Genomic DNA, 17,227 nt, shown 5'->3' on the forward strand with positions numbered 1-17,227 from the left:
TTTATCAAGACTGCAACCACAATTAACCAAAAAACAATATAAAAAATGCAATCTATTTTTGTTGTAATATATTTACATATTTTTAATTTGAAAAATTGCAACGTAGTGAAATTGAAGATTGACTAATGCTAATTCTTAGTGATAGTTACAACGCAAGCTCTTTTTGTTTTAATATAAATATATATTTTTAATTAAAAAAATAAGAACGATGGGAAATTTAAGATTGATTAGTATTAATTTGCTTTTTTGTTTTAATATAATTATATGTTTTTAATTAAAACATATAATTCCTATAAATAATAATTATGAAACAACATTTCCCTTATTTTAATATATTTAAATATTTTTATTAAAAAAGATTACAACGTGATGAAATCAAAGATTGACTGATGCTAATTCCTCGTGAAAATTACACACTAATACTTTTCGAATTAGAAAAACCCAATAAAATAAATAAATAATTATGACGATGGAATAGGGGAACATTCCTTGTGCTGGACAATAAATAAATATCACGATGTAAGAGGGGCACATTCCTTGTGATTGGCTCGAAACTATTCGAGAGTCAAGTGCGACCAGCGAGTTTCACACGTGTCTTCACAACCTGGAAGTGAAGTCCACACAATATTCCCCTCCCTTGCATATCTGGACACTCGTCGCTTTTGTCTGCTACTTCACCACAACTTGCATACCTACTTACTTTCGTTCACCAAACTTATTATTTATAATTATTTTGTAAACTTCAACAAACAACCAACGGCTATCTTCAAAACCAACAACATTAAATATATTAAGGAAAAAGAGGAAGTAGCCTGGTAAGGCGGCTTTGAGAAGTAGCAAAGAAAATAGAAAAATTTAAATTTATTACAATTAATTAATTTTGTTAAAAAATTATAATGAAAAATAAGGGGTGATTTATCGTTATTTATTAACTTTTTAAATTATAAAATTTTGAAGATTAATTTGAAATTTGATATAATTTAATTTACGAGGCAGTTTAATGGACGATAAACTTGTTTATATAATTTTGTCCAAGGATTATGTTTCTAATATTAAAAATTGAAAATAAATTATATTATTTTTTTGTTGTTGGTTTGATCTATGATGATTATGTTTTTAAAAAGTCTTCCTTAATCTAAAGGGGTGTATATAAGTTTAAAAAAAAAAAGCTAAAATATAAAGGTGTATGGCAGCTAATGATTGAATATGCTCTTTGAAATGATGGTTTAAGGAAGACCATAAACTAAGTGAAGTAGCAGGGAACAAAGTCTTCTATTGATAGTAGTTCAAGGAAAAGAGTATGTACACCTCATTAGACTTTTGCAACTTTGGCTTGTCCCATAGAAAAGAGGTCTCATGCATGAATTTGGTGATAATTTAAAATTTTAATAAAAATAAATGGAATTATATCAAGAAAAACATTTTATAATATAATATTTAAATAATTTATTATCCATTTATTTTTACATTATGATGATGATGATTAAGATCCACTAAGATCAATATAATCTATCAGACTAGAAATTAATTGATTTTCTTTTTAACTTATTATTTCTATGCTTGAAGGTAGGTGAGAAAAGCATTCCTAGATCACCGTAGTTTTGTTGCCTTTAGTAGGTTAACAAGGTTGGTAGAGTGACAAATATTTTGAAAATTAAAATGAAGTTGACTATAAGTTGAGAAATCTAACAGAAAGTGACTTTCTGTAGAAATTTCACCTGTAAAACAACCCGATATATGCAATGTCCTAAAGCATAATACTTGTTCTACTTCTACAAAACATTAAGCAGAAGCATAATCGAATTCATGAGCAACATCAATTAGAAACGTGCATAACTGATCAAGAGAAATAATCAACCATAACATAAGATATATCACTGGGGAAAGCACCAGGATAAAACCCCTATTTGTATTATCAATCAAGTGGAAATCCTCTTCAGGTTACAAAAAGAATCAACTCAAGAGCTATCCTGCTCTTTCTGCAATTAGAAGATCTTGATGATCTTCAATCAGAAGATGAAAATCATGGACTACCTAGGCCTCAATATATAGGCCACAAGTCCTCCAATCTCCTATAATAGATCCTTCTCCATGCAAGGAATACTTACTAGAAATATCCAAGCATCTGATAGTACACTATCTCACATCTGATCTCAACTGGGTCTCTGACAAAAGTGACATGCAACAGTTATCCATGAGTGAATCCTCAGTTATCTAAAATAATAGTTGTCACATGCATGCAAGCATTAACAAACTATATTTTATTATTTTAACAACTTGTTAAAATAATCTAACTGGACTTGACTAGTTAGAACTAAGTCAACTAATTCTCTCATTATAGAACTCATACTTATTCCCTCAATCAGTGGAGGAAATTAAGGATAAATTCCTCAATCAGTGGGACAACTCATGTGCATGCTCACAAAGACTTCAAATTCGAATTTCCTTCACTAATTAACTCAACTGAATTAATTAATTAATATTTCCAACTGCTGTTAAGACCAAGATTAATTTTACTTCCTATAGATAGACTAGGGACTACTATCAATAAGAAGGAACCGAGAAATGCTATTTTTAGAACTTTCTATTTTTAGCATTTTCACCTCTCACCCAATGTGCCCAATGACCTCATTGGCCAAACTATTATTTTTAGACATGCTATTTTTAGCAGGTCTATTTTTAGCACATTCTAAATTTAGCATTTCTTGTTGCACACTTTTCAACACTTTCATCTTCAACCCTCTATTATCACACATGTGACAAACTCTTTTTTCCCATGGCGTTTTAGGAGTAGACCAACATCCAGTTTCACTATGAAGTTAATGAGAATTAGTTCTTACCTTAGCAATATTCATTTTCTTCTTATATCGAATTAATATAATAACTAATAATAAAATAAAAATATCATAATAATAGATTTAATATGCCTAGTCTAACTAATTGATGAAATGGTCTTTTTTGGGAACATTTTCTAGTCAAATTTGCTCAAAAACTAGTAGAGATTTATAAGAAACATAAGTTTAAGCTCTTTAATTTGAAAAGATTGGGTGCATAAAGGGTTTTCTAGGGTGTTGAATCATTTATGCATTCAAAAGTGCATTTTAAATAACAAGAAATCACAATCTTGTTCAAAATTATATCACTTGATTCCAATAAAAAAAATCCATTTTGTCTACAAGTTAGATTGTGCCGAATTAATATATAATACATAATAATTTATCATTTTATTATATATATATATATATATATATATAAGAATCATTTAAATTTATTAGGAATGAGTATCATGTAGCAGTGGCACTGAACCCTCCATCTCTGAAGCTTATATTGCTACAAAAGGCTTTGCCAGGATATATCGCAACAATACACCCTCAACAATCTAGTAAGAAGAATATAGAGCGAGAAGCTACGATAGATTGTAGGTTCATTTCGACTGAGGAAGTGATTGTATAGGTGGGAAATTAGATACCAAATACAAGTAATACAAGGACTAGAAGCACAAATACATGTAGAGAGTTGATATTTATTAGTAGGTTAAAATCATCACGGGGAAATTTTAGTGGAGCACTCATAGGAGCAACAAGAAATTTTGTTCTACTTAAACGAGACTTAAAAACATATGATGAAGCTAGATAGTAAATTGATAAATATGGCTCATGCTCTGGTGAATCTGGAGTTTATTGTTTAAGAGGAAGAAACTTGTCCACCTATAAGCTTCTAGGCAAATACCCCTTTTGAAGGATTAGTCACCCTGTGAAAATACGTTGTCGTGTTCTACATATATTATAGGAAATGAACAATGGTAGGTAATTCTAGTTACAATAGATTATGTACACAATATTTCTATGGTTGTAATTTCTTTTTTAGATTGTTTCAATAGAAAGTCAATTTCATTGTATGATTAGTTAGGTTTCCCTAGTGGTAGACCAGTGCACATAAAAGACATACCTAATGTAACATATTTTTGAAATGATCTAATACAACACCTACCTAGCTTATAAGAAAAAAATATACATGTTGATATCTAGTACATGATTGATCATGACCCCTTGTTGGTTAAAACGATCACGTGGAAAGTTTTAGTGGAGTGCTCATAGGAGTAGTAAGAAATTTTGCTTTGCTTAGATGAGACTCAAAAACATGTGAGGAAGATGGACAATAAGGTGACAAAGATGACTTGTGCACTGGTAAATTTGCAGTTTACTGATTCAGAGGGAGACACTAGTCAACTTGTAATCATCAAGGTGGATAACCCTCCTGAAGGATTAGTCATGTTATCAAAATATGTTTTCATGTTTTACTTAATTTTAGATCATCAATTGTTAGGAGATGGACTATAGTAGGCATGACTAGTTACAAAAATTATATACATGGTATATCTATGATTTTTATTTTGGTTTTAGATGGTTTTAATGGACAAAGTCAATTTCATTGTGTGATTATACATGTTGTTGTCCAATACATGATTGATCACGCCCCTTTCCTTCCTTCCGAAGCAACAAAATGTCATCAATATCATGATCATTTAGAGAATCTAGTCCCAATAGTTTTCCCATATTTTCAATTTATACAAAAATTGTTCATCTGTCTACAAAAACATGACATATAAATAAAAACAAAGTAATTATTTGAGAAAAATAAATAAATTTAAAACAATTTGTCATTTGAATTATATGATATCACTTATGAGTGTCAATTTTGGAATAGTTTTCTAGAATTTCAATTTGATTATCATTATTTTTTTGAAGGAACGAGTATTCATTATATTAGATAAACAAACTTGGTTTGAAGGTTAGGGTCTTTTACAACATAGTTCATATAATCTATTACAACTGTCCAAAATTTCAAAATTACACTATCTTTGCAATACCCTAAGATCCATTTAACAATACTAAACCAATGAATTCCATATATTATCCAAAAAACTCCACCAAAAACAACATATCTGCATAACATCATAAAATACTAAGTAAGAAAAACTACATGTCTTCCAAGACCTGGGCTCCATGAACACCCTTCTTTGCTTCGACGACCTATTCCGAATTGATTTCCTGAGCACTCACACAATCATTGTTGTCACTTGCACGATTATTGTTTTCATATTCATATTGAATTGCAATTTCAAGCTACTCCACTCCATTGTCTGTTGGGTGAGGCTCATCGTTAATGCCGCTTTCTACAACCCTCCCTGGGTTACCCATTCTAAATTCTAACATCTTTGTTTCCAACTGGAGTTGGTCCAATTTAAGCTCGAACAAACCCATCCGATGAGCCATTAATTCATTTTGTGTCATAGCTTCAGCTGAGATCATCTTTGCATGGTGCTATACCGAGTTTGTGAATTCAAGTGATCTTGCGATTCTGGCAAAAACTGAGCTAAAGTCCTCCTCATCATCCCTTAGAATGCGCTCCATTATTTTAAAAATAGACTAGAGATGAAGGCAAATTTAACAAATACTAGCCCGTAATTACCTTTCACAACTACCTGACTTACCCATACTTTTGATAAATACCATCTCACCTTCCCATTTTGCTTTGACCTCACGCTATTCCACATTAAGGTCTGTGTGTTTTGCCAAAGCACCATTTACAAGAGCCATAATGAAGAGCAAAGCGACCTTGCAAAAATCAATCAAGTGTACACCACCACACTAAAATATGATCTTGTAGAATGAGAGCTCACACATCTGTTTTGCACTAGATATCTTATCTTCCTTATTCCATCTATTCGTTGTCCTTATCAAGGTAACATCGCCTTCTTAAATGTCCATTTTGGCACATCTCTCCATATTCTCCCAAGGCCACTGCATCCTTCCATTTATGATGGCTTCATGGTTATGCACGATGGGAGTTAATACCTTAGTTCGATGCATTGTCCTCATCTTAATATGCCTCATCGTGATAAAAACAATGATTAGACTTGGTATTAACATGGTATAAATTTGTTTAAAATATTCCCATCATCATACCTTTTCTCCTTGTTTTAATTGCACCCCTTGGTTGGCCAAGGAGTTAACTACCTTGTTGGCTACATGTGGTATTCATAGCTATAGTATTGGTCCATAGTATTGTAATAAGACATTTATAAGTTAAAGATCACTATGATAAAATGAAAATATATCTTCATGATTAAGAATCTTATTTTATATAGGAGAGCGCCATGCTTCCCTTCTGAATAATCAGTATTCCCTTTAATCTCGTTGTTTCGCCGAGACAGCAGCACCTGTTTTGAAACCAAAACGATGTTCGGATTTTATTGCCGCCAGTCGATCTCGGCGGTTAATTACCAGGGATTTATTGCCGGATTTTGATAGGGTCGCTGAATTGTTCATTAATGGCGGGGCAATGTCGGAATCCTTCGGTAAATCCGGCAGCTTGGGCGAGGGTTTCGTCGTCTTCGACGAGGGATACTGACGTGGTGTAATGACGACTACAGGTTTCTTTCATTACAATCTCTGGATTAATGACGTGTCCCAAGTGACTGGTTTGTTGTTTCATTTTGCTTTTCGTGTAGCTGTCCAGTTGGCTCTGGGCCGACGTGTGTTACTTTTTGCGTCCTCTTTTTGGTTCCTCTAGGGGCTATTTTCTCTGGTTTAGCGGTTCTTTGTACATCGGGATTTCCGACATGTTTTTGTTTTGTTGGTATGTTGTTTCATGAACTACAAAACATGTAACTACTTTTATCTCTAATAAAGTTGTTTGGTTTTTTTGTTTGAAAAAGACATATGATTACTGGTAGGATCAACTAAAAGAAACTAAGATTTAATTATGCTTTTTATTTTTTCACCACCGTTAACCAAAAAAAAATATGCAATTGTTTTAATCTATTTACATATTTTGTTTTAAGATTGATTAACGCTAGTTCGTAGTGATAGTGATAGTCGAATTAGAAAAACCCAACAACAAAAAATAAATAATTATCACGATGGAATAGGGGAACATTCCTTGTGCTGGACAATATATCGCATCATTTCTCGACGGGGCAGGGTGGCGTTACTTTAGGGTATATGGAGTCACTGCCGACATTCCTCCCTCTGCCGACCTTCTAGAAATCACTTTGCAGGGTTATACCACCTCCTCCACTAAGAACAACTCTCACTCTAATTCCACTTATATAAATAGCTCTCACTCTATGCAATCTAAGCAGCTATCCTTCATATACTGTATTTCTCTTGCCTCAAATTGTCTAACACCGTTGGGCTATTTCTTCCGGCTTTGGCTGAGTATCGAGAACTTGATCTTTCATGGCATCTCTGCACTTCAAAGTCACAAGAAAGCCGGCCGTCCTGGTCGCTCCTTCACTGCCTACTCCAGAAGAGTTTCTGTACCTCTCCAATATCGATGATCAACCGACACTGAGATTTCATTGCCCCGTTGTTCAGTTCTATCGGTTCGACCCATCAAAGAAGGGTGAGGATCCGGCCCGAGTTATCAGAGAAGGGCTGGCCAACGTTTTAGTGATCTACTACCCTTTTGCTGGAAGAGTCAGAGAGGCTCCCGCCGGAAAGCTTGTGTTGGAGAGCACTGGAGAAGGCGTGCTGTTTGTGGAAGCCGATGCGGACGTGGCTCTGGAAGAGTTAGGAGACCTCTTGCCGTCCTTTCCCTCCTGGAAAGATCTGCTCTACGACGTGCCGGACACACTGACTATTACCAATTCTCCTCTCCTTCTAATTCAGGTTCGTTCAATCATGTTGTGACTCGACTTTTCTTATTTTTATTTTTTAATTATGTTTTCACTTTGTTATGGCGCATGGCGGCATTGAATGCTTTTTTTTTTTCTTTCAGGTAACGCGTCTGAAATGCGGAGGGTTCATATTCGCCGTGACTTTTAATCACACCATAACAGACGGAATTGGCCTCGGTCAGTTCATGAAAGCTCTAGCCGAAATGGTGAAGGGGGCTACGAGGCCTTCGGTTCTCCCTGTTTGGAAAAGAGAAAACCTCCGACCCCGGGCGAATCCCGTTGTCAAACTCCCTCTCTACGCATACGATGAAATAGAAGATAGAGATGGGAAGATGGTGCCACCTAACAAGTTGATCCACAATTCATTCTTCTTCGGACGCAAGGTGATCGAGTCGCTCAAACGGCATGCAGTAGGGCAATGCAAGTACTCAACTTTTGAAGTTCTATCGGCGTTTTTGTGGCGTTTGAGAACGAAGGCTTTCCAACCGCACACGGAGCAGGAAGTTAGGTTCATATTCCCCGTGAATGTCCGCACGAAACTGCACCCGCCTCTTCCTGGAGGGTTCTACGGGAATGCGATATGTCTTGCATGCGCGAGGACGACCGCAGAAGAGCTGACAAACAAGCCGCTGTCTTTCGCTGTGAAATTGATAAATGAAGCGAAAACGGCTGTAAACGACGAGTACATCCGATCGGCGATAGATTTGATGGAACTGAAGGGGCGCCCTCACTGCACAGTGGTGGGCTCCTTTTTTGTTTCAGACGTTACCAAAATCGGCTTCAGAAATGTGGATTTCGGGTGGGGAAGAGCAGCCTACGGAAGTCTTGCAAGAGGCGGTGTAGGAGCAGTGCCAGGTCTGGTCAGCTTCTTAATCTCCCATCGCAATAAAAGTGGCGTGGAGGGAATAGTGGTTCCCATTAGCTTGCCCTCTGCTACCATGCGAAGATTTGAAGCAGAAATCAGTGATGCTATCGAAAACACTCCTCCTTTTGCGCGCTCTTATCTCTGAAAAGTTATCGGGTGTTATACAAAATCTCACGTCAGGTTGGCTTTAGATGGGTTTGGATTTGAATTGTTTGCGTAAGACTTCGTTATCTTGTACATGTAATTCTGTTGCTATTTAGGAATAGGCATGTTGTATCTGCACTTGGGCATTTACCCCCGCGGTCGGGAAGGACGGGTTGCCGCCTCCTCACCCGGGTTCAAACCCTCTCGTTGCATGTATCCTGCTGCTTGCTCTGGCAGTTTATATGTTGATCAAAGTTGCTCTGCTGCTCCTGCAGCATATATATTGTGCAAATCATGTTTCTATAAATATGTACATTGCGAATTCAATCTCGCTTTTGTAAATTGTGAATCTCGGGTTAATACAGCGTTTTCTAGAGGGACTCACCCACTCTCATTTTTTAAAATGTTTATCGCCTATGAAATCAATTGCTCGTTTTAATTTCATATATAATATATGTAAGGTGTTCAAACGTTATTAGTAAAACATGTTTATATGGAAACATCTAAATTAGAAATCTTATAACATTATTTTGCAAGATACATTACATGTAATATTTCTAAATGATTTATTTATTTAGTTTTATCTAGAATGATTTCTTTCTCTTCCTTCATCTTTGTTTCTTGCTTCATGTCCCTAATGATGATTGGTGAAAGATTTATCGGAAATGTCGAACATTTCACAAAAAATTTAACAAAGTTCCTCTAAAAACATTTTCCTCATTAAAAATCAAATCTTTTAAAATATAAACCATTTTTTAAAATGAAAAAAACATTTAATCCCTCTAATGACTTAATAAATCTGAAATTAAAATAAATCTAAACTAATATATAGAAATTAAAAATTAAAACTATAATTTGACTATGCTTCTTTATTTTTGTCAAGACCGCAACACAATTAACCAAAAAACAATATAAAAAAATGCAATCTATTTTTGTTTTATATATTTACGTATTTTTAATTTGAAAAATTGCAACGTCGTGAAATTGAACATGGACTAATGGTAATTCTTAGTGATAGTTACAATGCAAGTTCTTTTTGTTTTAATATAAATATATAAGAACGATGGGAAATTTAAGATTGATTAGTATTAATTTGCTCTTTTTGTTTTAATATAATTATATGTTTTTAATTAAAAAAAATAAGAATGATGGGAAATCTAAGATTCACTGGTATTAATTTTTAATAATAATTTTTTTCACATGTAGGAAAATTATTATAAATTAATGGTCAAACTAGCACCGAGGACTACTATCTTTGGTTGTTATCGATGAATGTAGGTTGACTTATCACCCTTATTCAACCAAAACCATGTCTTCTAGAATAACTTGCTGATGGTTCGTAAGAGGGCAGGGTTTCACTCTTACTAGAAGATTGACTAGTATTAATTCCTAGTGATAATTTTTTTCATAGGTGGGAAAACCTATTATAAATTAGTTGTCAAACCACCAATGAGGACAACCATTTCTAGCTATTATCCGCCATTGTAGGCTGACTCATCACTGTTATTCAATGAAAACCACGCCGCCACTTCGAATAACTCGTTGATAGTCCGTAAGAGGGCACAGTTTCACTCCTACTAAATAACTCTAGGTCTTGGGCCTTTAACCTATGTCTGAGAAATACGAGCTCTTAGCCAGACAAAAACAGTGTTGAGATACTGCAAGCCAAAATTCCTATAAATAATAATTATGAAACAACATTTCCCTTATTTTAATATATTTAACTATTTTTATTAAAAAAAATTACAACGTGATGAAATCAAAGATTGACTGATTCTAATTCCTCGTGAAAGCTACACACTAATACTTTTCGAATAAGAAAAACCCAATAAAAAGAATAAATAATTATCATGATGTAATAGCGGAACATTCCTTGTGCTGGACAAGAAATAAATATCACGATGTAAGAGGGGCACATTCCTTGTGATTGGCTCGAAACTATTCGAGAGTCAAGTGCGACCAGCGAGTTTCACACGTGTCTTCACACCCTGGAAGTGAAGTCCACACAATATTCCCCTCCCTTGCATATCTGGACACTCGTGGCTTTTGTCGGCCACTTCACCACAACTTGCATACCTACTGAGCTTTCGTTCACCAAACTTATTATTTATAATTATTTTGTAAACTTCAACAAACAACCAACGGTTATCTTCGGAACCAACGACATTAAATATATTCCATGATAAAAAAAAGAGGAAGTAGCCTGGTAAGGCAGCTTTGAGTAGCAGCAAAGAAAATGGAAAAATTATAAATTTATTACAATTAATTAATTTTGTTAAAAAATGATAATGAAAAATAATAAGGATAAATTATAAAATAATTTTATTTGAAGGTTAATATAATTTAGATGAGAAACTTGTTTACATAATATTGAAGGATTATGTTTTTAATATTACAAATTAAAAATAAATTGTCTTTAATATTACAAATTAAAAATAAATTATATTGTTTTTTGTTGGTTTGATCTATCAGGATTATATTTTTAAAAGTTTTTTAAATCTAAAGGGGTGTATATAAGTCCAAAAAGAAAGCTAAAATACAAAAGTTTATAACAACTAATGATTGAATATGCTCTTTGAAATGACGGTTTAAGGAAGACTATAAACTAAGTGAAGTAGCATAAAACAAAGTCTTTTATTGATGGTAGTTCAAGGTTGACCACCAACTTTGGAACTAGACTCGAAGCTACTCCTGGAACAACTCCAAATATGAATAGAAGTTGAAGTCTTCTGCAAAATGGAAGTGCTCCCTCATGATGCTTTAGGGATGACCACAAACTGAGGAAATGGGTAACAAAAGTTGAAGTATTCTAATAGTGGTGGTTTAAGGTTGACCACAAACGAAATTATGCTCGTTGAACATGAGTTTGTCTCTAGCTACAACTTTGACTCTAGCATTGGCTGACTTCGTCTCTAGGCTCTAGTTGTAGTCTTTCATGCAAGTTGTGGCTTAGGATCACTTCATATGTCTTTGAAGCTAGTAGCTGACTATCAGTTTCCCTTCAGATACAAGGTGAAAAGATGAAGATATCTCTACTACAAGACGTGTCAATACTTAAGAATGAACTCTGAGGTATGACCGATATATCTTCTTGGCTTTTGAAGACCAATGCCAAGAATTGATCCAACCAAGGTAAATCTTTTCTCTTCCAGGATTCTTGTGTTTAGAACATCTATCTGAATGATGAGTATGTTTTCCACAATTCTCACAAGTGTGTAGATCAAAACACTAATCTTTCACATGGCTAACCTGATCAAAATGTTGGCATCTGACAATCTGAACCACATGTGGAAGAGGAACAAGAGAAGATGAGTCATCTTGAAGAAATCTCTTTGAAACTTGATGGGTTTAGAGTAGTATGGGATCTGAAGGTCACTTCCTTTTATATCCAAGGCCAGTTTTTCCGCTTTTGATAAAATTAATGTAATATTATAATTGTTATTCAAAATTTAAGTTGTCAGTTAAATGAAATAATAATGATATTTTTAAGAAGTAAAGTATCAAGTGGGCTTAATGGTTAACACGTGTTTCCTCCGAATAAGTTATAAGTTCAAATACAAAGGGAATAGAGTATGTACACCTCATTAGACTTTTACAACTTTGGCTTGTCCCATAAAAAAAGAGGTCTCATGCATGAATTTGGTGATAATTTAAATTTTTAATAAAAATAAATAGAACTATATCAAGAAAAGCATTTTATAATATAATATTTAAAATAATTTATTATCCATTTATTTTTACATGATGATGATGATGATTAAGATCCACTAAGATCAATATGATCTATTGTTTACTCAATTTAGTGTGTCCTAAATTGCTACATAAGTTATCAATCTGGGAGTCGTAAACTGATGAACTGTAGTGCACTGTATGTGCTAGACAACCCTTTTCTTACCTCACTGTTTTCAGTTTTATCTTGTTTTTGGGTTTTGTTTTGTTGGTCTCCTAAAGTGGTCTAATGCAATGGAAATCCTAATCTGCTATTAAAGAAAAAGTTTAAGAATACTTTTAAAGATCAAGTGTGGATGTAGAGTTGAAGACAAGGTTTATCCTCTTGCTTCTTGTGATGATCTCCAAACTTTGAACTTAAGAGATCTTAAAACATGGTGTCTACAAAATCAGAACTTGAATAAGAGTGTAAACATGCAGCTACATAAACCAAATTGAAAATGAAGTACTGAAAATGAGATTACTATCTCTGCTATCCATCTAATTGCAAAATTGAAATCTAATAAAATGATGCAACTCAAACCAAAAAGTAAAGAAACTGGAAACTAGTTAATGATTTCACCCATAATCACAACATTTCGCCAATTAACTTCTAAAACCGGGTTAAGCTAAAGGCTCCAGAAATATCATCATATGGCATGAAAATAATGACATCTAAATTATCTAATTTTCACACTAATGAAAGCAAAGCCAAATACTTCATCTATAATCACAATATTTCGTCAATTAACTTCTAAAACGGGGTTAAGCGAAAGACTCTGGAAATATCATCATATAGCATGAAAGAACTGACATCTAAACTATTTACTTGCATACTAATGAAAGCAAAATTAATTACTTCACGTATAATCACAATATCTCGCCAATTAACTTCTAAAATGGGGTTAAGCTAAAAGCTCCGGAAATATCATCATATAGCATGAAGAACTGATATCTAAACTATCTTAAACAGTAAACAAACTCACTAAGTAAAAGCATAAACAACTGAAATACAAAACTAAAGTTCACCAAAGGAAGAAAGTCTCAATATCACCACTTGATGCAAAAATTACACTAAGAAGCTCGAGCATAACTAGAGTTAAAGACCTATTCTGAAGTGCACTTATCAGCGTTAGTAAGAAATGTGACAAGCTACAAAAACATGTACAGGATTAGAATGATTAAGATCATAAGCAAAACATGAGAAATATACAATTCGAAAGAGAGAAAATATACATGAACATATACATGAAAAACTATACAAAAATGAAAGAAGGGACCTCAGCTAAGCAAGGGCCCTCTGCACAGCTTTGGACTAACACGCTATTACTTCAAACCACGCTTAAACAACCATGTGAAAAACAGAGGTTTGCATTATGAAACAGAGTAATATGTCTCTCGGTTACAGAACAACCAAATAACGCTAAAACAACAATATCAAGAACTAACTATCTGCGTTGCAAATGCTTACATTTATAGAGAAAATGGATAACTGTATCTCAAAGGAATTTCTTCAGCAATAGACACGTGAACAGGTCAAAATCCGAGGATTCAGCCTCTCATTTTCCATGAGCAGTAAATCTATGCAAGGTGGATGTTGGATTGCATTATGGAGATGGCATGCAGGTGGCAAAATGGATCCACGAGTTTAGGAACGGCTTTAGGCTTCTTTTACATGTAGGAATAGAGTTCTAGTTGGCATAGAACTCTCTATTGACCTCCCTTTGACCGTGACCTTTTCTTCTAAATTTGGCTAAGTAAATAGGACCTCATCCATGTGTGGATAATTCCTGAGCTGCCCATGTGTCTCATTCCTCCTACTGACACCTGTAACCTGTAGAACAATGAAAACGGCTGTGGAATTGTTAGTTAGCTGCAGAAAGTGGCTACATTCCATGGCTGACAAACAAAACCTAGATCAAATAGCACACAGAATGATATAATTTGAAAATCACTCAAATACACTCCTGAAATCAGCATGTGACAACTTTTGATAGCTTAGGATGCACTGACATGGGAAAATATAAGAGAAAGGGTTTAAGAAAATTCTTGGAAGAGAGGTAGTTTTGGGGCTCAACATACCCCCACTGTGAAGATGTTGCATGCCCTCATGCAACCAAAATTGTAACTAGTCTCCCTTCAATTCATCTGCTCTGAAACTTCTACTAAGACATCCAACCTCTTCTTCTTCTTTCTTGTTGTCACTGTCATTCTAGGCTTCATCATAAGACATCTATACTTGAGATTGATGAGGGCTCTACTCAACCTCCTATTCTTCTTCTTCAGTTTTCTATTTTTCTTATGCCATAATCCTAAATGCAGCATGGTATTGTCATGGATAATTTTATCCAATTTGTTTTGCTCTTGTAATGTTTCATTCTCCTTTTGGATATGTCTTTTTAGGACTTCCAGCTCATAAATTTCTTGCTTCAATGACTGAATCAAAGTTTCCTGAGTTGTGTTTGGCTGATTAGATGAAGTTCTTTGCTCTGCTGTAGTTTTCTGTTGTTCCAATGATTCAATGAAATCATACATTTGCTGCTGAGTTTGATCAATTTCTGGAGTTGTCTTCCTTGGACTAGTTTCAAAATCTAATTGAGGAGAAGGAGAATACTATGGACTTCGATCAGGTGGAGTGTTTTCTAGTGACTGATCTGGAGTTTCACCTCCTAGGTCTATGAATTGAGCTCCTTTGATTTGTGTTTTCTTCAACTTGCCCTTTAATCTAGAGCTTCTTCTTAGACCTTCTAAGCTTATGTCTCTCTTTTCTATGATCTGTTTCCCCTTTCCTTTTTGTTTTGCTTTAGCTGATTATTCTTTAAGATAAACTAATCTTTCAAAAAGAACTTTCTCTTCCTCTAAAGAAGGCTCAGGAGTTTGGTAATCTTCAATTTTTCTCTTTCCTTTCTGTTTTACTTGTTTCCTAATTTCAGTCAATGTTTCAAAAGGCAATTCTTCTTCACTGTTTTCCTTGGTCACACTTGTAGGAGTATCTTGGATTGTTAAAGTTGTTCTCTTCCTCCTACTTTTCTTTGCTGAACTCCCCTCAGGCACTTCAGGATTACGAAGAATGACCCTCCAGACCTTTTCATCGAAATCCTTGTTCTTAAACCATCTCTCCCCTTCTTGTGAAAGCTTTGTGGCTGCTGCAATTGATGATTCTGTCACTGGAAATTTGATGTCCCCAATTTCAACTTCTGCACCATTGAAAGATCTTGCAAACGTCTTTGTAAACTCCTTATGATGACCCTTGAACTTCTTAATGAACTGTAACCATCTTTCCTTCTTCAATGTGCTGTTAAGTTGCGGGTATCCTTCCATGAATTTAACTCCTTCGGGCTCTGTTCTCACCATAAGACCCATTCTTCCTTCTTACTGTGAAGACACCTCTGTAAATGACAGTTTTACGAGAGCAGAACGGTTATGTGAGCGGAAAATAGAAGAGGTCCGTGGAGAAAATTGATGGTTACAAAATGGGAAGAGTACAGAGCATAAAATGAAAGAGGTTTTACGAAGTAGAAGTCTATGTAAACAAACAATGAGCCAAGGATTGTAAAACCTCGTGTGAAAGCGTGGAGGCAGAGTGTCACTCGTGAAAATTTGCGAGATTGAATGGAGTTTGATTTCATAAAAGGCTACGGAGTGGAACGTCAGTAGGTTCATAAAAAGGTTGCGGAGTGAAACGTCAGTGGAAGAGAGCCATATTCAATCAGCTCACATCTGCATGATTAGCTATTTTAACACATGTAATGAGGATATGCAACTAAGTACGAGTTAAACTCGGAAACAGATTATGAGACCATTAGGATTGATGCGGAGGATATGGTGGACTTAAGGTAGCCATCAAGTCAAATCATTACACGTTATGGAGCCGTGATTTACAAACTATACAAATTATGCGTTTGAAATGCTATTTGAAAATGGTTTTGTCCATACCTTGGAATCATACCTCTTTCGTTTTGCTAACTTTTAATTGGCTTTGTAGGTGCTTTTCAGGTGTTGATGTATTCAAATATCTTCTTCTTCCATACCTGCATCTTTCTTTTATTATTATTTGTCTAATCACTTGACTGTCACTGCAGAGTAATAGGATTAGCTGTGAAATCAACAATCAGCCGCGGAATCAAAATTTAGCTGTGGAACCAGAATTCAGTTGCAGAAAATGACATTGTGAATAACATATGACTTGGCGAATGAATGGAGATAAAAAATGACTGTATGGATGATACATGGGAAGGTGAATATGGACAGAAACTGAAATAAATTTTATTGATGGAATGTGGTGGTGAGATGGAATGAAATGAAATGGAATGAAACAAACTATGATTGAAATGAAAGATTTTTTTTTTTTTTTGGAAAATGTAGGGCATCAAAATCTTCTAAATTTCGCCCTGTATTTTCTGTATAAGGCTGCCAATCAGTGATTGGTTTTCAAGCTTATACATTATTATTTATTCATTTATTTATTTATTTTATTTATTTATTTATCTTTTTTTTTTTTAGATGATGATGAAAAAAACAAAGACTAGGCTGGTGGAGAAGAATGATTCTTCTTCACCAGCCTCACTGCAAAGTTATCTTGAAAGATTTTGATAAACTCCTCCTTTGAGAGTGGCTTATGATAGATCTTCAATCTATGACCATTCATAAGGAGAGGAGTTTGATGCTTATCAGTTGTTTTGATTCTTACTGCTCCATTGCTAAGAACTTTTTCAATCTCATATGGCCCAAGCCAATGAGTCTGAAATTTACCTTGAAAATCTTTGAACTTGAATCAAATAGCAATGCTCAATCTCTTTCTTGAAACTTTTTGTCCTTGATGTATT

General features: G+C 34.6%; 1 protein-coding gene across 1 annotated transcript; it reads left to right on the forward strand.

Moving 5' to 3' along the window:
- The first annotated feature begins 7,161 nt into the window (after window positions 1-7,161).
- Window positions 7,162-9,014, forward strand: LOC149175333 (benzyl alcohol O-benzoyltransferase-like). The gene is made up of 2 exons (XM_089422806.1): window positions 7,162-7,676; window positions 7,786-9,014. Exons 1-2 carry the CDS (start codon window positions 7,245-7,247, stop codon window positions 8,692-8,694), a joined length of 1,341 nt encoding a protein of 446 aa, XP_089278932.1. The 5' UTR covers window positions 7,162-7,244; the 3' UTR covers window positions 8,695-9,014.
- The last annotated feature ends 8,213 nt before the right edge of the window (window positions 9,015-17,227 follow it).

This window comes from Pinus tabuliformis, chromosome 4_1 (assembly GCF_031772625.1).
Source record: "Pinus tabuliformis cultivar Carrire ecotype Pingquan chromosome 4_1, CPIR1, whole genome shotgun sequence".
NCBI lineage: Eukaryota > Viridiplantae > Streptophyta > Pinopsida > Pinales > Pinaceae > Pinus > Pinus tabuliformis.

Bases quoted from the DNA above. Each gene is read 5' to 3' on its own strand.
- LOC149175333 (XM_089422806.1), top strand. From the start codon at position 7,245: ATGGCATCTCTGCACTTCAAAGTCACAAGAAAGCCGGCCGTCCTGGTC. The intron at 7,677-7,785 runs GTTCGTTCAATC...TTTTTCTTTCAG, and splicing joins CTCCTCTCCTTCTAATTCAG to GTAACGCGTCTGAAATGCGG.